Genomic DNA, 23,786 nt, shown 5'->3' on the forward strand with positions numbered 1-23,786 from the left:
GGCAAGGATATTGGAGAAAGTCCACTGCATCTCCATTAATAGCTAGAATTGACAGAAACAGATGCTGCCTATCAGACACTACATTTTTACCTCTATTTTGATGGCTCAAAAAATTCCCCAAATCCCCAGACAAATGGAAAAGGCATGAATACTGAAACAAGTAAACACTGTACAAGAGGAGCTGTGTTATTGTATGGTGGCAAAAAATCAGAATAATTCTGGGAGCTGCAGCTCACAAAAGTGTATGCCTTTTAATAAAATTTGTTAGTCAGAAAAAGTGCTATCAGAATCCTTTTGAATCAAGTAAAGTGACCAAGGAGCATGCAAATGTTAAGCAAGGATAAGGGCTGTCAAACAAGACTGCGTAAGAAAGAAACCTAGACAAACAGAGGATGTATGGCAAGATGGAAGATAATGGATCTGGGTAGAAACAGCTGATACAAAAACTTATTAGTGGAGGAAGGGAGAGAATTGGAATGGAGGTGGAAAAAAAAGGGAAATTCACTTTCATTTATGCTGGCTGAGCAGGAAAGGGGATAACTAAGTGCAGATGTTGGAGTCATATATGCTTTTTTAAGACCACTGCATCCTTAGAGGACCAAACATGTCTAAGATCCAAATCTACTCCTAGTAATTTCCTGATGAATATCATTGTTACAACTAACACACCCTAACATATTGAAACGATAATCAATGGCTATATGTTCCCTTTATGGGGAGCTGACATACTTTCCTCTTTTAAGAACTATAGTAGCTGGCTTTGGAAATAGCAAACTAATATTTGGTTGGATGTAATATATATGGAAAAGAGTATCAAGGCAGTTCAACAACAAATACTGACTTCTCAGGGCTGTCCTACAAAATAACACATGAAAATAACATAATTATTAACTTCACTGGAATAAAATTCACAGGAAGTGACAATACTGAGGCCAAACTATCCTTTAAGCTGATTCTCAGCATCTTATAAGAAAATGTAAAGATCCTTTGTGTCTATATGTGTGTTTGCACACGTGTGTGTGTGTAAAAGTAATGATGAAAAGGTGTGGAGTACTGTAGAAAGGGATTCAGTGTTGATATTCAGGATTTAGTTAGAATCAAGGAGAAAATCTATGGTCTTGCCCCCACTTGCATCTGGCAAGACTGGAAAAGTAAGCAACCTTGGCTGACTTCAAACTGACAAATGGGAAAGAGCTTTCCAACGTATGATGAAATCTGCATTAAAGTAATCTAAGTTTTCCTCTCAGCAACAGAACTAAGATTTATGCACATGATATACAGAAAGCAACTAAGCAATAATCCACACATCAGCATTACCCAATTTCTACAAAAGCTGAGTATGATCTGCCTTGGAATAGTGAAACCTTTGTCGTCATTTGCTTTGCAGTTCTAGGGTTGTTTGAAAGACTAGGTGTCATGCAAAAGAAACAGAATAATCTCTGCCTTGAATGTGATTTTCTTATCCACTGCCAATCCTCCCAACAAATATAAATCTGCCTTATGGAGAATTAACGGTCCTGTTTCCTTAAACTATTATTCAGTAACTATATCACCATCCTTATCTGGATTTGCCTCAAGAAAGGTTCTCTCACAAACTTTTGGAGAATACATTTTCAATATTCAGTGCTCACCATTTACTAAATTTAGCAACCAAGCTATCTACCTCTATAATATGCATTCAGCTTTGCTTAGCATACAGTACTTTTGTGATTACTAAAAACAAATGTCAGCTATGGTTAAGGGAGACTGGGAAGACAGGAAGCATAAAAAATTATTCTTCACTTTAGATAAAAATATTTTCTATGCATGGTGAAACATCTCAGTCTCTACATAAGTTATGATCAGTTAATTAAACAGTGCTATGTGAGAAAGTGGGACATAAGTAACAAAAACATTCTTTGAAAAGGCAATTCAGTCTGCTGAATAGTTCTGGTGAACCTGAAAGATGATGCAGATTGTGAGAACTTTTAAAGATAGGTATTACTCTACCATGATTTTAGATTTCTTTCTAAAGGATTTTAACCATAATAGGAAAATAACTGCTACTTGGGAATATTATATGTTTATGTTTATTTATTAAAAGATTTCACAAAGTTTCTTAGTCTTAAATCTACCTATTCCTCAATCCATTACCTCTAAAACTTTGTAAAATTGGGCATTCCTTTCTGAATATGTTCTTATGTGGTGTCCACCCAAACCTACCCAATTTTGGCCATTAGAAATGGGGATAGTAACAATGAAAGCCACACCACTTTGTGAGTTTTCCTTAGAAGAAAGCCTCAGAGGTGAATGAATTTGGGATCTCAGCAATTTGTCCCACATCAAGCTTTTACTATGATCATATTTAATGCTAAAATCAGCAATTTTAGCAGATGACTTCAATATACTGCATACGCAGTGCCTTTGTCCTTGTGGCAGAAACTGAGTTGGCAGAACATGTATTGCTGCCCTGCTACTTTTACAGAGAAATACAACCTACTTATATTACTAGGAATATATTAAATTGGGATGAACAACACACCTCATTAGTGATCAATGACTGAAGTTTCTATGGAGCGATCATATTGTGTAAGGCCAAATTCTAGACATTTCCTTGTAGGTGCATTCATCTATTAAGTAATTGTTTAAACTTTTAACAATGGATGATTTGCTACACTTAGTAGGGGTAAGATTAACATAAATTTTATTGTTGGCTTAGAATAGAATAGGAGGCTCATACATGTCAGTTTCTTCTGATAGATGGGTGGCTAAATAAGTTTGTTTTATAAATAAATGTGTTAAATGATTATAATGTGATATATTTCTACTTTATGTCAAATTACTGTGATAAAATAGACAATATTAGATTTTGTGTCCTAATTCTTCAGAGAGTTGTTCATAATTTCCATAAGATGGAGCAAGTCATTTAAAATGCACTTCAAAGAAATGGGAAAAAAATCCACAAATGAATAAAGACTATTTACTTCCTCTGAACTTGGGAGAAAGAAGTAGAAAAGTTCTCTGCTGATCCAAAAGCAGGCAAGCTTATAATGGGTTATTTGCCTAACTCCTGATAAATTTTCCCTTAAAATAAAAATAAAACTCTAATAACAAACTAAAAGCCCATTTACAGCAGTACTGGTTTGTCATTCTTGAGATTTAAAAATCAAGGTTATCAAAGAATGGAGTATAATACCTAATTATTTCAAACAATATTTAGCATTTTCACTTATAAAGATGCAGATAAATCCTCTAATTCTAAAATTTAAGTTTTCTTCTACAACAATGTTAGAGTTTGGGGTGACAAACATACAATACTACAATATAATCCATAAAGGTTTTCAGAAAAGATGTAAGAGTAGGATGATGGTTGATCCTACTCAGAGTTCTTTGGTGCGTTAAAAAAAAAAGAGTGCATTCCAACCTAATGTTTTCCACATGTATCGCACCAGCAGAATCCTTACAATAGGTAGGAAAGCTTTGCGTAGTTTTATCAATTGTTCCAAGAAAGAATAATGATTTGATTATTAGAAAATGTAATTGTTTTACCACACATTGGGGAGAAAAACCTTTATCATAAACTACAGTATGACTTTAATATTACCTCCAGCACTGGTCCAGCTCCAAGAATGATTTGTTCTACTCCACTAGCAAATCCCTTCTGGCTAAGAGCAGTGAGGTGATGAATCAAGAAATTTGTGCTCTGTGTTTTCCCAGACCCACTTTCTCCAGAAATGACTATACATTGGTTCTTTCGACGCAGTAGCATGGCATGATATGCTACATCAGCCACTGCATAAATATGGGGCTCCAGCTTCCCCAGCTGATGATTATCATACATCTTGACATATTTAGGGTTATAAATGGGAAGAAATTTGAATGGGTTAATGACTATTAAAATGCTTCCAACGTATGTGTAAATTTTTTCCTGTTTAAAGCGATTTCTAAGGTTTTCTAAGAGTGTTGTCTCATTCAAATCTGGCAATGCGCATAAATCATCGTAATCCTTGTACTGTGGTTGAGGAAGGAAGCCACGTTCCATCATTCTGCGCCGTTCTTCGGTCACCCGCAACCAGGACTGGAGACTGGCATAATGTATTGAACCGTCTAGGTTCTTTTCCCTTAGAAGAAAACGATAGTCCTCTCCACTCAAGCGGTTCTCTAGGGCCATACGTGGCCACAGCATCATGCGTTGGACAGGGGAATCTGTGGGGTTGAGGATCCATTCCTCCCCACCAAATTCCTTCACTTCTGCCAAGACATAGCATTTTGTTTTGTCCAACTGTAATTTGTTAATCAGAGAGTCTATCACCTCAGCAGCAGTAGATGTTTTTCGTGCAATAACAGGACAATAAATGGTCCCTTCGGCAATGCTCCCAGGGTATATGTGTAGTGTGTGCTCTGTGTCTTCAAAGCGTCTTCTTCCTCCAGTATCATTTCCACTCATATTGGACTTCTTCCCATCAGTAACAGCAATCCATCTTTAACATGGCTAGATAAGAAATCATGGCGTCAGTGCTACAATAAAAAAAAAAAAAAAAAACATTTTAGGGATACTGAGTATTTACAGAGCAATATTTTTCCAAAGCCAAACCAAAGTACTCAATGTTTCAAACAACTCTGCAACCATTGTTAAAATATAAACTGTCATTCTCCCAAAGAGCAATGTCAATTTTCTCTGAGATTTTTTGGAAAGTAGTAAAGACATTAAAACCTAATGAGAATCAGTGAAATTAACTTCATTTTTAAGATAAGTTTTTATTGTCCACTTATATCACTTTATAGAGAATATGATTTTAAATAACTGAACATTTTGGCATTTGCAATTCAACTTCTTCAGCTCCAATTTAAAAATATAATTTATTTTTAGATTTCAGTGTGAATAAGCTTCTGATGCATGCACAACTGATTGTATTTGAAGAATAGTTAAAGGATATATTCATACTTTAAGAGGTTTTGATAAAATGACTCAAACATTCGGTACTGCATTTCCTTTGGTAGTTGCTAATGGATCTAAAAGAGCAAGACAAATTCTTAGTTACATCAAAAACAGAATACAGTATTTGCATGCATGACATAACAGCAAACTTGAATATTTTAAAATGTCTGACTGGTATATGAGATCTTCTCAGTGTGATCTCAAAATTTTCAATATTGTAGGTCAGCAACTGTCATACTCCTGGTTAAACCCATTATCCATACGAACACCTTTTTGAGGGTTCTTATCTGGATTATCAGATGCCAATTATAAAATTCTCTTCCAGAACCAGATTTTTTTAAACAGTTGGGAGAGAAGTGGAAAGTATATGGAAAGTACATGTTCTGTTTCTAGAGAGGAGAAATTGGAAAGAGGCAATTATTTAGCAGACCATTATGATGAGACGCAGGGTCTGATCAACTTATTTTTCATTCTACCCTCAATAATATGTTGAAGTTCTATAGTGTGATAAGGGCCAAATTAATGCTTAGAAGTTACAGGCATCCAAATAAATGTTATATAGGCCAAAACACTTTTAACTATAGTTGTGCCAACAGAGAACATATTTCTTTCAAACATCAATTTGGTGATGGAAAAAAATCCAGCTTTATTCTAATTTATTCATAAATTATTCTGAGGGAATTATTTTTTTACATTCACTGTGAATTACCTATTCATGTATTCATGTATTCATATACAGTAGTGATGTTCCAGTAACAACTGCTATCTTTGTTTGCTTATACTTCACCTCCACAGCATGCCTATTAAGAAGAAATGTATATCCAATACACATACCCATTATATTTTTACATACAGTCACAATATGAAACTTCCCTGAAATCTATTTCCCATGAGGAGTTATTGCCCAGAAACTTTGAATTTAACCTTCACAATGCATCTGAGGCAAGACTCTGTATATTATGGCAGTCTCCTAATGTCCCTATCATAGAATTATTACAACACAAAAGAACATGACACAGAGAATCATGAAGACAGGAAACTTGGCATATTTTAGTCAGCCCTATCAAAGTTTGCTCTCACACCCTGGAAACACATCATACACAGAGAGAGGAGAAGGAAATTCAATCAGACTGAACTGGTGCCAGCCTGCCTGCAGACCTGCCCACGCTGCATATGATCTTGCACTGACAGAACTTATTGATCAAAATGGATAGTTTTAAAAACTATTTGCAAGCTACTGGCTTTAGGCCTCACCCTGTAACAACATTTAAGGCAGGGACCCTATCATGACTAGTGGTGGGACCATGATTTCATGAATTAGCTTAGGCAAAGGTATGTGTGTAGGGGCTATAGTCAGACAGGAAATCAAGTTATTCCCCACCACAAAAGTTGTAAGGAGCCAGTGCTTGAATCATAAAAATTTAGCACAGATCAGAGGCAAATATTTTAACTTTGGATACAATAAAAGCCTCTATTTTATTCATTACCTCTAATAAGGTATCCACAACTCCAAAGCAGTGCACAAAGTAGAGAGGGACTTAACATCTTGTTTGTTCAAGTAATGCAAAAGAATAGTAATGCTTTTGATATATTCTCAGTGAACGCTGCAGTGATTCTCCCTTTGCAGCACCCCCCACACTTTTAAATAGGTAGCATGTGAGCTAATTAAGCAGGCTTTCTACGAAAGGGAACACTTCTCACTGACAATCTGGAAAGACCATTCAGATTGCAATGGATGCTTTTCAGTTTAGTTATTAAATTCTATGGAAATACTGATGTCTGTTACATCCTTAACATTTTCAATCCTCTACCCAGTAAAATAACCTAGGGAATCATATCACAATCAATATTAAGGCTGAATGAAATGGAATGAAATAATATTAATGTTCAACTCTAGTCAGACATGCACACAAGTAGTTATGTTTAGGTTATTTCTGAATTTCTTCTTCCACTAACATGAAATAGAGATCTCAGAAAGTCAGTTAGTGCCCTAGTCTTTAAGGATCAAGTAAGTAGGCATTTGTGCATGAGCCCAAATACATCTAGGGGCTCACTGAAGTGTCTAATAAGTCAGAGCATTCTCTGGAGCAATGCGACCCTGTAAAGCAAAACCAAACTAGAAACAAATGGCTAGAGAGGCAAACTTGCAAGATCCCAAACAGGAAGTCTTTATATGCAGCCCAACAGGAATAGCAATGTCCTGCTTCCCACACCACTAACAAATACATATACAACACAACTGCTTAAATGGCATGCATGCTATTTATTGCTCGTGCATCAAATGAGTATTTTACTTTTAACTGAATTAAGTATTTCAAGGCAATGGAATGTTTTATTACAATGACATGCTGAACTGAACCAATTTAACATAGCCCATTTGGTAATAATTCTTCAGGAGCCCAGGTAGACATCTCACTCATAATCTGGTACCAGGTCCTTTTCAACTGATGATGACAGGAATTGAATTTGGAATTTATTTGATTTATACCTTGCTTCTCTGCTTTGAAAGCCTCTAAGCCACTATGTGGGAATCAGTGCTTGGTTCTAAAAATTCAGTGAATTCAACTGTTGTCATATTGAATCACTGAATGACACAGGAATTAAAATATTACTAGGAGAAATATATTGTAAAAAAGCTGAATGGCTTTAATCTTAACTGTATTTCGGTGGATCATAGATATTCATCCTTGCATAGATTTATTAAGAATGCCTGAACACTCCATACCAGAGTTCTAAAATAAATCAAATGTGAACTGGGTAAACTTCTAACCAAAATACATATTGTAACATGTCCCTCTGAAACAGATGAGTAAAAAGCACTCACAGAAACATAATTTAACAAAAAACATATTCAATGGGAATATTACGGGACACTTAATATCTGTTCTGAGTAAGCTGGTAACAGAGGGACAAGCCTTGGTCAAAAAAACAAATCGGCAAGGCTTCGCAAGATTATATCCTACTATCTTAACTGTGATGGGTTTTGAGAGTGTCAACAAGCACGTTGATAAGATTTCAAAACAGTTTACTAAAGTCTCTATGTAAAATTAGGATTGGGAGGAGAAGATGAGGTTATTTTATGCATTGGCAATGGTCAGGGAACAGGAAGAGGGCAATGAAAATATATGGACAGTTCACTTTTTCATAATTAAAGGAGATAAACCATGTAAGTCCCTGAAGAACCTATATCAGAACTGGTTCTTTGAAATGACCTTGTGCTTAGTATAGCAGTGAGGTGACCAAATTCACTACAGGTAGTCCTCAATTTATGACCACAATTGGGACCGGAACTTCTGTCACTAAGTGATGATGTCGTTAAGTGAGTCACACCTGATTTTACAATCTTTTTTGCCAAGGCCATTAAGCAAATCATGTGGTCGTTAAGTGAATTCGGTTTCCCCCAATGACTTTGCTTGTCAGAAGGGGAAGGTCACAAATGGAGATTATGTCACTCTGGGACGCTGCAACCTTTATAAATACATGCTGGTTGCCAAGTGCCCGAATTTTGATCACATGTTCACAGGGATGCTGCGATGGTCATAGGTGTGAGGACCAGTCATAAGTCACTTTTTCCAGTGCCGTTGTAACTTCAAATGGTCATTAAACAAATGGTCGCAAGTCAAGGACTACCTGTAGTAACATTATTTAGGTAGCTAAAACAAAAAGGTATTTTATATACGAAATACTCCAAAATAACCTGATGGATAACTTGATTAAAACCTTGGTCTCAACAACTGGTGGTAACTATCTAAACCAGCAGCCCACTATATAGTTCTTGTAATGTCTAATGAAATATATTGTGCAACACAATATCATACAATAAATTATCCTGCTAATGGCAGCCAGTAATAAGGAGGATCTGAGTAGAAAATTTGCACTGTATTGTTGCCACCAAAATTCTTAAGATTCTGTGGGGGAAAAGAAACAAGCCACTGCTATTTTCAGAAGTATCCTTACACCTTCCATCATTCTATTTTTATTGCTGCTTCTTGCAATGCAATTCTAAACTTATCTAAAAGAAGAAATGGGCAGACTTTTGGTGGTTGAGGAATCACACCTAGCACAGGAAGAGGTAAGGGTTGCAGCAGATATCCTGATCATGCAAACTAGGCACAGTCATGTCATGAACACAGAAGAGATGGAATTTTCAATTTCCTTTCCCAGTAATTTTGCAATTTTTTTCAAGGTACATTGACAACAGCAATCATCCTTTACAATTACTGATTGAAGTGCAGGAATACATCAGTGCCAAGGCAAGTTCTGAGGCTACCTATTAAACCCTCTTTAGCTTTCCCAAAATGGCTGAAATACAACTTGCCCTTTTTTGGAGAAAGAACAGAGGTGAGAAACTCCGTAAGAACTGAAGGAGCTGCATTATGAAAGGATTCTAAACATATACTGTAATTAAGGCAACATCACAGAATGAGGTATCAGAATAGTTTGAACAACAGCACGCAAAAGTCCTGAAGCACTCCTTTTCAATTTACGGCCATTATCACAATACCAATAGGAATCTTTGTTTTATTTCCTGTACTTTCCTCAGCTTTAAAGAGCGGCTGCCTTCATTTCCTTCCCACCTCAAAATGGTGGATAAGGGAAATTACTTTATATTAGAATTATATCAACTGAAACTAAATCACATGTCCTGCATACTGACAAGTCTGGATTTATTCCACTTCCTGATATGCATAAGCACACTATTAAAAAAAAAGGAAACCCACAACTTCTCCTTTAGAATTTGCAGTTTTCTGTCTCCTTTGGACCTATCCTTTAAGAAACACCTATCAACTAGGAAGTATTTCCAGGGTTACAAAAGGTAACAAGTGCTCCTTTTCTCATGAGTTTTTTGCAGAATTGCTCATACATCTAGTTGCTGCAGAACTTCTATACTCATTTAACATGAACTATTTCTGCTATTTAAATAATAAGTAACAATAGGTGAAGCACTGAAATAATGCATTCACATTTGCAGTGTGTTTCTCATATATCCCTGCTTCAAAAGTATGAGAATGAGGAAACAGAAATGTTCCTAATTCCAGTGAAATACCAATATGGTAAATTAGTTAAGGCTTTGGGCTAAGACTGTGGACACTGATGTTCTAGTTCAACTTTAGTCACAGAAACTCATTGGATGACATTGGAGCTAGTCACTCTCTCAGTTCAACCTACCCAACAGAGTAAATGCAACATATATGGTCTTAATTTCTGGGAGGAAGATCATGATATAAATCTAATAAACAGACAAGTGAATAAAATAATGCCACACCAGATGAATCTGTGCAAAGGTCTCCCTGACTACAGCTACCACCTGCTTTTTCAGCAAGAGGATCCCCAAATTGCTCACTGGTTCTGTATGGGGAGGTACCACCTCATAGAGAAGCAAAGATGGAGAAACTCTGGCACTGGAAGAACCAGTCTTATCAGGGGTGAGTTTGAGCCTGTTCATCCTCATGCAGACCTGATGATACCTGACTCCATGTCAATGAATGACCTCACCTGGCAGTTGGATATAGATGTTAAACAGTAGGGGTGAGATATTGAGTCCTGAGGCACACTGCAAGCCAAAAGCTTCAAGCTGGACCTCTCCCCACTTAGAAAATTGACCAGAACTGGCCATGAGAAAGGAGAAACACTTCAAAATTGTGTCTCCCATTCCCAAACACTGTAGTCGGTCCAGAAGGATACCATGATTAATGGTATTGAAAGCTGATGCGAGATTAAAAAGAACCAGGATGGTTGCACCCATCCTGGCTTCATCAAAGTTAATCAACAAGTGTGATCAATGCTGCCTCCATGCTATACCCTGGCCTGAAACTTGACTGAAATGAATTCAGGTAATCTGCTTCTTCCAGAGCCCTCTGGAACTGTAGTCTGCCCACTTTCTCAATAATCTTACCCAAAAAGAAATTTATCTGGATGAAAATTATCCAAAACTGTTGAGTCCAGCAATGCCTTCTTGAGGAAGGGGTGCACTACTGTCTCCCCTCAAGGCAAGTGGAATCACTCCCCTTTCTCAAGAATGAATTTACCATTGAACGAATCCAACCACATTATCTCCCTTAATCAACTAGAAGGGACATGGATCTAATAAGCAGGTGGCCAGACTAACTGTCCTGAGGATCCTGTACACTTCCTCAGGAGTCAACAGGACCAAACACTTTCTAGGTAATAGAGCAAGCCCGTATTTTGGCCAACTTAACAGAACCTGCCCAGTCAGAGTGTAACTCTGAGCAGTTCCAAGCAACTTTATCCACCAGATGCCTAGAATATTCCTCACAATTCCTTTCAATTCCACAGGAGTAATGGGTCCCAGATTTTTTACACATTCTTTAACTTAGTGGGTTTTAGGCACCTTGATTCAAAAATTGTTATGGTATAATCCACCATTTGAGCTAACATGAGGATACAGACAGACAAACGGATAAACACAGTAGGAGTTTTAATAGTACAGATAGTCCCAGGGTTAAGCATGCTCAGGTTACAGACAACCCATAGTTAAGAATGGAGCCTATTGTAGCAAAGTTCAACTTAAATACACAATGATTCAAGTTAAATACACAATGGTTTGAGTTCATTACACAATACTACTTATACAATATTGTACAATAATATTGTTCCAGCTTACATACAAATTCAACTTAAGGACAGACCTTGGGAACAGAACTCGTTCTTAAACTGGGACTACCTATCTATAGATTCTGGTCATCTTTCTCTCAAAGGATGACCCAACAGGTCACAGGGTTGTCTAGTACATAATAATCTGTTCAGCAATACAGTCAATCCATGATGATGTCAATGTGTGCCATAGACTGATAGTTGGATTTACCACGAAGTGCCTTTCTGGTCACCAGGAAAGGGTTAATCCGCTTTTTCTAATTAAGCAGGTTTTAAGGTTGTTTCCTATCCTATGAAGGGAACCCTTTATCTTCAGTCTTATACATTGACCTTACTTGAGGGTGGTTTAATTTCCTCTTCATCATGTGTTCTTGAGAAACCATCCATACTGTGTGTGTGTATATGTAATTCTGAAAGTCATATGCTTCCTGTCATATGTTTGCTACACTATTTAGCAAAGCAAAGTGTATCTAAATTCAGGCATTTCCTCCCCCCTCCCCCCAATGTAATTTCATTCAAATAATATGCTGTCACTGCTTTTTTTGGTTACATTTACAGAGGAACATCTTGAATAAGTATTTTGTGCACTAATACACATTAATTACGAAATACATTTACTGAAGGGGGAATAAAACAGTACACTTTTTGTAACTTACAACTGTGTTGCAAATCCATCGAGGCTTGACTTAGCACAGTGGCAATGTTCTTTTTCCATACAGCTTATAACCTCATCTCTTGAAAGACTCAAGCAACACATTGCTGTGCTTATTTTTAAGCAAGTTTACACTGAGAATTATCGGCAGTACTCTGTCTCAGTCTCAAAAATATTAATTACCTCGTATGGCAAAGGAGAAGAAATATCTTAGAGAATCATCCACTATGTTGCTGCTGCTCCCATACAAACATATATATTTCTTTTGGTTTGACTCCAATGCTGAGAAATAGATACCAGGATAGTGTTTTTTATGACACCTGCTATTATGAATAGGGGGGAAAAAACTAGGTGTCAATTTTTTTTTCCTTGCAAAACTGAAGAGCAAGTTGGCCTTAAGAAAAATCCTTGCACATTTTTAAACGAATGAAGAGCATATGATCAGAAACTAAGTTTCACGCAGAAGCTATTCAGCAGCAGGAAGCAATAATTTCTCATATAAAGTTATTTTTTCTTCTTTTGACAGACTGTTCAACAAGGCAAGGCATATCTAAAACAAAATATTTACAGATCTTAACATTCTTAACAGGTAAGAATGGAATAAAAAGAAATGAGGATTAGAAGGACAATATAAGAACACAGGAGAAAGGGCTAGGAAAATAAGTGAGAAAAGTACTTCATAAGCCATGTTCAGAGGACAGGAAAGAAATGTTTAAATAAATTGAGGAAAATGAAATATTTCTCAGATGAAACACTAATAACTAGAACTGCTAGATGGACACAATTAAGACTCTTCACTGGTGATCTCGTTTATACAATAAGCAAATTAAATCAATGAAATGATATAAATGCCAGTGCTATCTCAGATGATAGATTGTTCCAAAAATACAAAATACGCACTCATGTTTTTGTAATCATTTGTACATTCTAAGACAACTCAAGATGGTCTAGAATTTGTCTTTAAGACCACTGTGATCATATTTGTTCTAAGGTATTTATTATTCACAAGCTTAACCCTTGCTAATTATACTTCTGGAACATATGAAAGCATAATAGTGGTGATTCGATCTTTAACCACCCCCAACCCCAAATTAGCTCTGTTTTTCCTTAAGGCAAAGCAAGTGTATTATGTAAATGCCATGGTGGTAAAGATCAGATGCTAAGAAATATAGCCTACTGGTTTTTTTAAATTACATTTTCTCCATTTCACTGGCTGAATTAGAAACCTCAGGCGAGCAGCATTTGACACAGCAGGCAACTGCCAGAGGGGAAAGCACCAAACAAGCCATCCATTCAATGGGCAGCCTGTTCTGTCACAGTCCACTAGTAATGGGTCAGTCATAGGGCAGATGCTACCTCTCAGCCTCAATTGGACGCTTGACTACTTGGGTATTTGTCAGTGTCAGTGTGAACTCTGAAGGTCTTCTGATAAGATTGGCAGCCAAAACTACAGTAAGGTTGAAGGCTTATTTTCATGCTACAAATAAAACCATGCACGCAGCTCAGATAATTAACCCAAAAATATGCCCATCAATAGCCACACAAAATGAAGCAACACATACAGGTTGCTAAGTAGGTACACTGCTCTCAGATCAACTTCACCTTAAGGCTATCTGCTGAGGCATTTTTCCAAGTGTTTCCATCATGCGAAATGAGGTGAAGACTCCAGCATTTTTCTTTCTCAAGACAGAAATGAACTCACTTGTCTCCAAGTTTGATAAAGAAAACAGAAGGGACAGCAGCTGCTGTTGCTCCCTTTCTTCATGCTTCATACTTCAGCATGGATGTGTGAAATTTGTTTCTCTCTTTCCCCAAAGCCCAATGCATAAGCCAGAAGCTCGAAGGAGGTACAGAGGGGAGACAGAAGAATTGGTAGTGAGGGCAACAAGAGGTAAATGTGTCCTCTGGAAAGAGAAAACTGCAACCTGGGGTCAGCAAGAAGGCTTAATCTGCCTCCTGCAGCAGTCCAAGTTACAACATATAACTTATATATGAAAGAACCATAATCCCCTCTCAATGTTCTGGGGAAAGCCTTTTGTAGTGAGATAATCAGTCTGTACACCAGTATCTTTTTTGGGGGGTGGGGGTGGGGAGAGAAAAGTAATAACAGCACAAATGGTGGAAAAAGCTTGGCAGGCAAAGAAGCATAGCAGGACCATATGGCTATGAAGAAAAATCTGAGCTGCAGACAGTGTGGGTGTTGTTGCTCAGAAGAGTTTGATAACACAAGGTGGAAGTTTTCCGACAAGACAGGAATGGACATTAAGAAAAGGTGCAAACAAATCCCCATTTATATAGATGGCTACATTAAAGTAGGACTACAGCAGTAAGTCAACAGCTCAACTGCAAATGAGCCCTGTAGCAAAATAAATTTCAGCGTATTTTCTACTTTGCGCATTTTAAAAAAGTGGTCTAATCTGTTCTGCCCAAGTTAAAAGGACCTTTTTTTAATGAAGAGGCCTAACAACTGTTTATTGAATGCATGTATACCTAACAAGCACTGACAGTTCTACCCTGCCAATTTCAAAGTTGATGTTCAAAAGCTATCATCTGCATACAGCCATTTATATTGGTTGTCATTCTGCTTTAAGAACCTGAGTAACTAAGAAGGGAAGTGAAAGAATTCCCTGTTTTATTCCCACCAAACCAGTCTGAGGTAGTGTATATTATTTATACAGATAACATGCAATTAAATACAAATACAGATTTTAAATGCAATTTCCTAGTTGAACTAGATGTGTTCAAAGACTGCCCTCTGTTCAGTTTCCCTGCTACATACATTTGTGTGTTTGTGTGTCACATACTCCACATACTTTCAGAGTAGCAAGAACACATGGGTGACATAGTTTACATTATTGCAAACAGAACAGCCACACGTTATACATTTTAATCCAGCTTGATCTTTATCTCTGAAACAAAGCCTTATTTACGCCTTGCATGAAAAGTTCCTGGTGCTGATATAAAATATCTCAGCTATACATTGGCATTACAAACATAGCCACTAATTATTTAAAATGAAATCTGGATAGAGACTACCATGTTCTTTAATAGTTACAAAATAAAAAAGAGGATTCTTGAATTCCGGCAGATTAACTTAAATAAAGGTGGATGAGTTTTCCAAATTCAGCCAAAAATCAAGTGTGAAGTGACAGCTACACCTATAGTTATACAGTTAGCTTGTCTTCAGGCTGTGTGCACATGAATGCTCTGCTGTGTTCTTTAATATATATAAACAAGCATCTCTGGGTCACATCAGATACCAAAAGACCACCAGAAATTCCTCCTCCTCCACTTTGGTACTCCAGTTGCCAGAATTTTATATGAATCCTGCCCAGCAGTGACCAATTTGCAATTTCAAAAGAGCAACTCAATTTTCAATGCTTTTTCAAAATTTTAAATTTCTTTTTTGAGCTTTGTAAGGTGTTTGCGCCTGTGTGGGTGTGGGTGTGTTTTGTCTTTGTTGCAAGATGAACCTGAATTGGATAAGAGACAATAAACTGAGACTGAACCGCCATAACAGACGAACACTAGAGGAGCGGTGTGCTTTGGATGATACTGCACTTTCTGAAGAGAGAGATTTGTAGTCTGGGCATGCTCCTGAACCCATCACTGCTGCTGGAATCCATTATGGATTCTTTATGGCTCAGCAGGTAGGACTTACTACCAGCTGAATCTGGTACGTCAGCTATGCTCATTCCTGGAAAATGACAGCTTGGCCACATTTATCCATATATCCGTTAACTCAACATTGGATTACTGAAATGTACTCTGCCTTGAGTTGCCCTGAGACTGGTCTGGATGCTACAATTATTGCAGAAAACAAAGCCTAGGAGAATGACTGGGGTGCTGTTTGCCACTTTGCTACCATTTGCCAAATATGTGGTATTAGTATATAGAGCCTTAAGTACTGTAGGATTAGGTTACTGAAAAGGGTAACCTGATCTAATCTTTGATTAAATCTGTCCTCTCAGACACCTGGAGTCTTGCTGTCCAAGCTGCAGCTGGCTGACTATCATTAATATCAAGATGGCGCTTATCTATGGTGGAACCTGTTCTGTGAACTAACACCCCTTTTATAGTACATTGGACCCCAGCGCTGATTTGTACATCTTTTAAAAACATACCCTTTTATCTTTACCTTCCCATCCTTATTTGTCTTTGTATGGATTTGTTTTTAGCCTGACAGCTACAAGTTCCATGAGAGATGGAGTTGCTAGTCCAGTTTTCTTGCATCAGGCCAGCTATCTGCATTGTTCCAAATATGGTTTTACACAGATCATCTTGGTGGATGACTGATGCTGGGCACAAGGTGAGAGTAGTGAATGTCTGTTAGTATCATATTCTTCTTAGTTGTCATTTTTTATTTATTTGAATATATCTAAATATATCAATGCATATCAATATATCAAGCTAAGCTAAATCAAAGATAAAGAGGTAGATACAAGGGGGAAGGGAATATTAGCTATCAATTCAATGGCTCCTTTAGCTGACCAATATTTATGCAATAACTCCTTAATTAATTACAGTCAATTACTAGCATAAAATAATGTAAAATTATAAGGTGCAACTCCTTGTCATGTCAAGAGATACATTAGCAATCTGTTAGAACTCTTAGCAAAGCAATAATCTGATTCACCTCTTTTCTGTTCTCAAAAACAGCAGGAATATTTATCATTTCAAGTGGGTCAAGTGTTTGGTTCCTTTACAGACAGAATGACGCAATTATGCCCCAAGGAAATCAGTAAGGTGCTCTGGCTTAAAAATTATTGTTTGGATAGACACAGATCATCATGTGGATAACAAATGGAGCAACAACTTATCAATTCTATAAACAATATTCTTATAATGCCAACATTTCAAATCGACCAATGCAAGGTAATAAAGCTTCACAAGTCAATTATATAAACACAAGGAATTGCTCTGCCAGGTAGCAAGGAAAGCTCTGAACTATCATATCCCCAGAAGACAAGAAGAACCAACTGCAGCAATTCTAACAAACAGAAACACAAAGTATCATCCATTCTTTCAGTTTCTGGAATTCAGTGAACCCAGCTAAGAATTCTTAAAATAGAATAAAAGATATTTGGAATTTACAAAAATAAATCTAATTTTACTGCCCACAAAAAAGTTGGGAAGAAGATAAAACAGAATAGAAAATGAGAGGCCCACATTTACATTTAAAAAATTGAGCATAAACCTGCAGAACTGAATAATGGTTAAGAATGTTAAAAGAATGTGTTATGCTAAAAATGATATGCTAAAGATAATTATTAACTCTTTCCATAACAAGACAACACAGCCTTACATTGGACATTTTTTATTCCTTTTGCCCAACAACAATAACAACAAGAAAATTAGCTTGAAGGGGATAAATTGTTATGTTTGGTGATAAACAGTTAGCAATATTCAGGATCAAAATGTGTTCCCATTAGGATGCCCAACTTCTGTGATCATGAAAAAAGAATGTCTGCAACCAGACCTCATAATTTGAGGTCATCTTCAAAGTGATGCAGTTTAAATGTGAGGGATTTTTTTAAACACTAAGCCTCATTGTTTAGATATACTTTTGGAAAGCAATCTACCTAAAATGGATTTAAGAAGTTGCCACTGTAGCTAAACCGCAGCTACTTGCACTTCTGTTTGTGTTCCTCCTGCTGCATTTAAAATGCTTCCAAGTTACAAGAATGCTAGCAAAAAAGATAGAACCTTTAGATGCATTGCACTGCAATCTGCAAAAACTGATGTTATCTATTTTGTAATAGAAACTCAAAGTAAGTCTAACATAAGTTAGCAACAAAATTCATGCTTTTATGGAATGCTACCCAGCTTGGTGCAGACAGACTTAAATGTCACATCTGTGGGATTGGCATCCAGAACAGCATTTCATCACATCTCTAAAAACCACTGAATATTTTTAATAGTGAGATACACCAATTAGAAAAGATAAGACAAGGCAGGCAGCTCTAGTAACACCGTCCAAAAAGGGAAGGGGGCAAGTTGGTATGCACAAAAGACATGATCAGCAGCATGAATTAAAGGGTTCCTGCAAATTTGATTTTATCAAGCTATAACATAACCCATACTGTAAACCTACACATGTTCCTTAGCAATTTTTAGCAGCAGTTTTTCTCAAGGGTTTCTGGAAAACAGGAGATGGTGACAAGAAGAAGCAGTGTTGCTGGGTTACCCGGGGTTAGAAAGTGCTCTAGCATGCAATAACAAAGGCAGCAATGTGAATTCTTCAAATCAGCATGTTTACTCACAATTCTACCTTCTGCTTTCTGCCAAATAACTATGCAAAGGCATTAGTTCTGACTTATAGTTCCCTGGATGCTTTAAAAGTATTAACTGTGGATGCTACCTTTTAAAATTTCCAAAAGAAAATTGATCAGACCCTGTAATTTGCTTATACCCAGCTGTTGATTAGGAATGATGAATGGGGGGTATTCTGACAATGTTTCTGCAGGGTTCCTAATGTTGCTTTAAACATGACGAGACAGGTTATAAGTATTTTAGTTGAATATATCTGATTTAGAAATCAGACAGGGTCATTTTTAAAAAAAAAATCTTCCGATCTCAAACTTTCAATCACATTCTCACTTTGACAAGAGCTCACAAATGGTTATTTCTGCATGTGACTGGACATTAACAAGCAAAGAGATCCCTGTCTTTGAAATAGTGATGAGGACAAAAAACTCTTTCCTCCAGGAGGATCAGCACACATCACAATAACTTTGATGACTGGCCCTTCAAGGCTTAATCTCTCAATTCCTAGACACTGAAGAGAAAATGAACTATAATTAGGATTTCCAATAATATTTTAGGGGGGATGGGGAACATCTTCCCATAAATTAAACAGAGAATATTGTTTCAGGAGTGATCTCAACTATAGATTAGGGGGTTATCATAGATCCAAACAGCTATCCATGCTAACCACTGGAAAAACCCACATAATGTGGGAAGGAAGTAGAACAGTGGGTACCCACAAGATTCCATGACAAATCCACCGGGGCAAAGCAGAAAAAATGGGAAGTGGCCATGAAAACTGATGGCCATGTTAACCAAGCTGCTGAAAGCAGCTTTCCCTTACTTGCTTTGTAAATAGAACAAGAGAAAGGAATAAATGTTAAAGCAAGAAGCTACAGCCAAGAGCTCACTTCAGCTTCCTCCAATGTCTAGAAACCTTCTAAACCAGTCATCTGAGAAAGCACTTACATTCTTTAAAAGCAACAGCAAGAGCAGTTTTACATTTTTATTTTCCTAACCATTATTTTTAAAAAGCACAGTTATTTCTATATAATCTAATTCTTCTGAAGATTAATAAACTTCCGAAGATTAATAAAAACACTTTCCTCTAACTTAATGAGATACGTAAATGTAGAAAAACATCCAGTTAGCTTCAGTAAAGATGTATTTGCCATATTTTTCTTCTCCATTACTTCAAAGTTATCATCTAAATATTTTCCATGATGCATATAAAAGCACACTAACAAAAAAACTTATGCTAGACGTTGTTCAGAACACAAATCACAAAGTCCCTGAGAGAAGGCATGAAATTCATTCTAGAAAGACAGGATAAAGGTGAAAAGAGAACTTAAGTTTAGGAAGGAAGGAAGGAAGGAAGGAAGGAAGGAAGGAAGGAAGGAAGGAAGGAAGGAAGGAAGGAAGGAAGGAAGGAAGGAGTTACTAGCAAGAGGTAGAGAAATATGGGATGCTGCCACAGCCATGAAAACAGCACACTAAAAATGACTTTGAAAGAGAAATATAAAGTGAGATGATGAGGCAGTTCCAACATAAGCAGCAATACTTGGGGGGAGGGAAGTGGGGAGAGCAGTTACTGAGGATTACAATTTTCTGGAAAGCATTATTTGCAATTTTATTTCCAAATTCTTCACTTATGCAAATGGTAAACATTCACGTAAATGTTGCCTATTGACAATAAATTGAACTATTTGTCATTGTTCTGCTATATTCATTCCAAGTAATAAGCTAACAGAAACACTGCTGGATAGTCTAACTGATCCTGTCTTCTTTTTTGGTATCTATAATTAGACCTAATTCAGCCCGCACACACCACCAGAAACATGCCCTTTCAGAACCACACCCAAACAATTACTGCCAATTTCAGACTTTTTCTACATTTTAGAAAACACAGAAGATTTGATTGCTTGATGAAAGGCTGAAGAAACCTAATAAACACATTATTTCTTAGAACTGGAACACATGACTGATAACAAGGTTGAAATTTTAGGAGATGCATTTATTCTCTATTAGTTACAACAGTCTCCTATTTCAGTATAATACAGTAATTGTGTGTTAGTTAAAATGCCCACATTGGAAGAATGATGCTTCAAAAGAAATAGTTAAAACAATGTTAAAAAAAAGAAAGAAAATGATTATTTTTATTGTTGGATATGCAGAAACTAAATCAATTGTTTAAGACAGAAATGGTTAAATAGCCTCAAAATCATTTGGTATGCATCACTTGCATCACGTTTAAATCAATAAAACTTTACTTGAGTTGAGACAAGGAAAATACTTATCAGATTAGTAGATAACATAGGACTTGGGGGTATACTTAATATCACAGAAAACAGAGAAAAAAACGTCTACTATCTCAAAGTAATTGCTAACTGGGCTGAAACTAACAACATGAAATTCAATAAAAACACATATAGAATTGAACACTTAGGTTAAAAATATTAAATGTACCTTGGCAATGGCATATGTGAAAAAGACCTTAGTACTGTTGCCAGTCAAAAGCTGTCCATTATTTAGCAGTATGATATAGTTGATTTAAATCACATTAACTGAAGCACTGTTTCCAAGTTACTAAAAATAATGGCTTTATTTTACTCTAGTCAGTCTACCTCTCTAATTCTGGTCAAAATTTTTTAAAGAAGGCAACAGGTACTCTGGAAGGAACAACAGAGATGGTAAAGAGCATGAAAGACAAAGGCAACTATGAAAAGTGGAAAAAACTAAGTATATTTGTCTAGAGAATACAGAAGCGAATATACTTCACTCAGAATCACATGCAACCAAGAGCTTGGGGTTCTCTTGAAAATCCCCCTCTAATGGAAAGTTTGGAGAAACTGACAATAATCCACAGGTATTGTCGAGGGTTTCATGGCCGGAATACAATGGCTGATGTGGGTCTTCCGGGCTGTGTGGCCATGTTCTGGAAGTTTTGGTTCCTAACGTTTCGCCAGCATCTGTGACTGGAACCCCCCGCCTGCAGGCACCCTCGCTTATCTCTATAAATACCCACAAAAGGGTCACATCATCCTGGGCACAGAGAGAACCGCTCCTGTCTGTGCTCCTGTCCTCTGAAGATGCCGGTCTCAGATGCTGGCAAAACGTTAGGAAACAAAAGTTCCAGAACACGGCCACACAGTCCGGAAGACCCACATCAGCAATCCACAGATAGCTTAATGAGTGTTACCTCATCTGGACACCTCAATCAATCTGGGCCCCATATAATCTCTAATTCTACTCCATTGTTCTTCAATCTTAGAGTGACAGTGGATTTATCGTAAAATTGCCCTACAAGACTCTATTGCAAGGGTTATACTCAAATAAAATGAGTACTCGAAAGAAGCAATGTATTTCTAACATAGGGGACTGATATAGCTGCAAGTAATGAACTAGCAAAGGATCAGAAAGAAGAGAGAGAACAGTTGCATCCCTGAGATGCTTTTCAGGCCAAGGGCTAAATTTTGCTTTGAGATTGTCAGAGGTTGACCAGGACAAACAATTGAGCTGGGTTACTTTGTCAGGTAAGCCAGGGCAGAGAAATGAGTTCAGTCATACCTAGTTTTGATATAACTAAAATTAAATTATTTTAATATGATTACTCCCCATGGATAAAATTCCCCCCTTTTATCATATTAAATTTTGTGGCAAGTGTTTGAGAGGTTCTGGGGCCATGTTCAAGGAACTTGAGGTCAACTGGTGACTCTGCAGCTTCAGATTGTGCACCTTTGTGCTAAGCTATGGTTTAACACGGTTCATTGAAAATACCATAGTGGCTTCACCCATACATAATGTAATGCACAATTTTACAAACACAATAGCTGGGTTGACATATCATGTTAAGCCAAAAGCAAACAAACAAAATTATTGTGTAACATAATGTGTGAATCTAGACAGCAATTATATAAAGCTCTTAGTGTCCTCCGAAACTTTGCTGGGCAGAGAGTCCAGAGTTTTAATAGTCAGCTCCTTGTTCCTTCTCCAAGTATAGGTCATACACAGCTTGCCAGATAAAGACTTTTTCTCAGCTCATTCAGATCGCAAAACTAACCTTAATGGGCTTAAATGATCAAAGTAGATGTTCATTAAAAAGTGGGTGGGGGGGAATCTTGATGGTAGGACAATTTATTTATAATAGATTAATCTTTCTCCCTAAGGGTCTTTAAAAAAGGTAGCTACTTAGCTCTGCATTTCTTTGTTGATCTGAGGGTTACATTAGGTTATCCTAAGTCTATTCATTTCCCATTTTTATTCTATTTAGTCCAAGAACTCATGCTGAGGAACTTTTTGGGCAGAATAGTTCTTCACTGAATGGAGAACTGAAGCTGATGACTTAAGTTTCAATTTTATAATTCTATGACCCATGATCTACTTATGTAAAAATCAAAAACTTTGTCCTTGTAGGAATATTGTTACACCAAGCTCCTCCCTCAGATGAGAATCAGTGATAGTGCACTCAAATGCAAAATAAATTAGCTGACGAAAATAACAAAACAAATACTGTCGTTCAAGTGATGCTGCATATTATAGTAGCAGTTTTCTAACAGTAATGGGACTGCATTCTTCCATGATTATGTAATCCACTACTTCACACAAGTTCTATGGCACACATCCAACAAATACAAACCGCTGTGATACTGAAAAGAACAGTTTAAAATCCACCATATTTTGAATCATACTTCTTAGGGCCTGTAACCACAATTGAGGTTATCTTGGGCACTGCTAATGAACTGTGCAGTCTGGCAATAGAAACTTCACAATCAACACTGGTCATTATTTTTTTTTATCAAACTAAATCTATCTCAGCAAATTGCCTTCTTATAATTTATATAGCATTTAACCATTTGCGATCAGCAAGGATATCTCTTTCAAAATAATATTTTCTTTCTACAGCTATGCATCTGAAATTTTTTTATTTTATTTATTTATTATTAAATTTGTATGCTACCCATCTCCCCCAATGGGTGACTCTGGGCGGCTCAGAATAATTCCTTGTTTAGATACAGACAAAAATAAAGTATACTGAATTAAATTGGTCACTCCTATGATTTCCCAAGTAAGGTACATGAGTGAAAGCTGTCAGGAAATTAGATCCTGGCTTACAGATTTCCCTGAAAAATCTATTTAGATGACCAATCATATATAACCTTTTTTTTCCAACTTAAGTCTCCATGGGAACATTGCCAAGAATACTTGGTAATGTGGAAAACAGTGTATCAAAACAAAAGCCTGCAGAAAGTGAAAGGGGTAGGTACGAAGAGGGACATTAGCTTTAGTGTTTGCAAACCACAGCAGCATAGAACTAGCTACACATGAAGCATGTAAGATGTTCAGGAAACAGAACAG

The 23,786-nt window shown here is 36.9% G+C and overlaps 1 protein-coding gene across 5 annotated transcripts in view; it reads right to left on the bottom strand.

Moving 5' to 3' along the window:
* The window catches only part of MYO9A (myosin IXA), a 108,549-nt gene that overhangs the window by 77,925 nt on the left and 6,838 nt on the right, over positions 1-23,786 (bottom strand). For all 5 annotated transcript variants that reach the window (XM_088148509.1, XM_088148508.1, XM_088148507.1 and 2 more), the window contains exon 2: positions 3,584-4,497. In XM_088148509.1, coding sequence (XP_088004635.1) covers positions 3,584-4,426 — 843 coding nt within the window. In that variant the 5' untranslated portion in view covers positions 4,427-4,497. The remainder of the gene's footprint in view (positions 1-3,583; positions 4,498-23,786) is intronic.

Source organism: Python bivittatus, unplaced genomic scaffold (genome assembly GCF_059951505.1).
Source record: "Python bivittatus isolate LINGU-HERP-01145 unplaced genomic scaffold, Pbiv_v1 ctg000530_np1212, whole genome shotgun sequence".
Lineage (NCBI taxonomy): Eukaryota > Metazoa > Chordata > Lepidosauria > Squamata > Pythonidae > Python > Python bivittatus.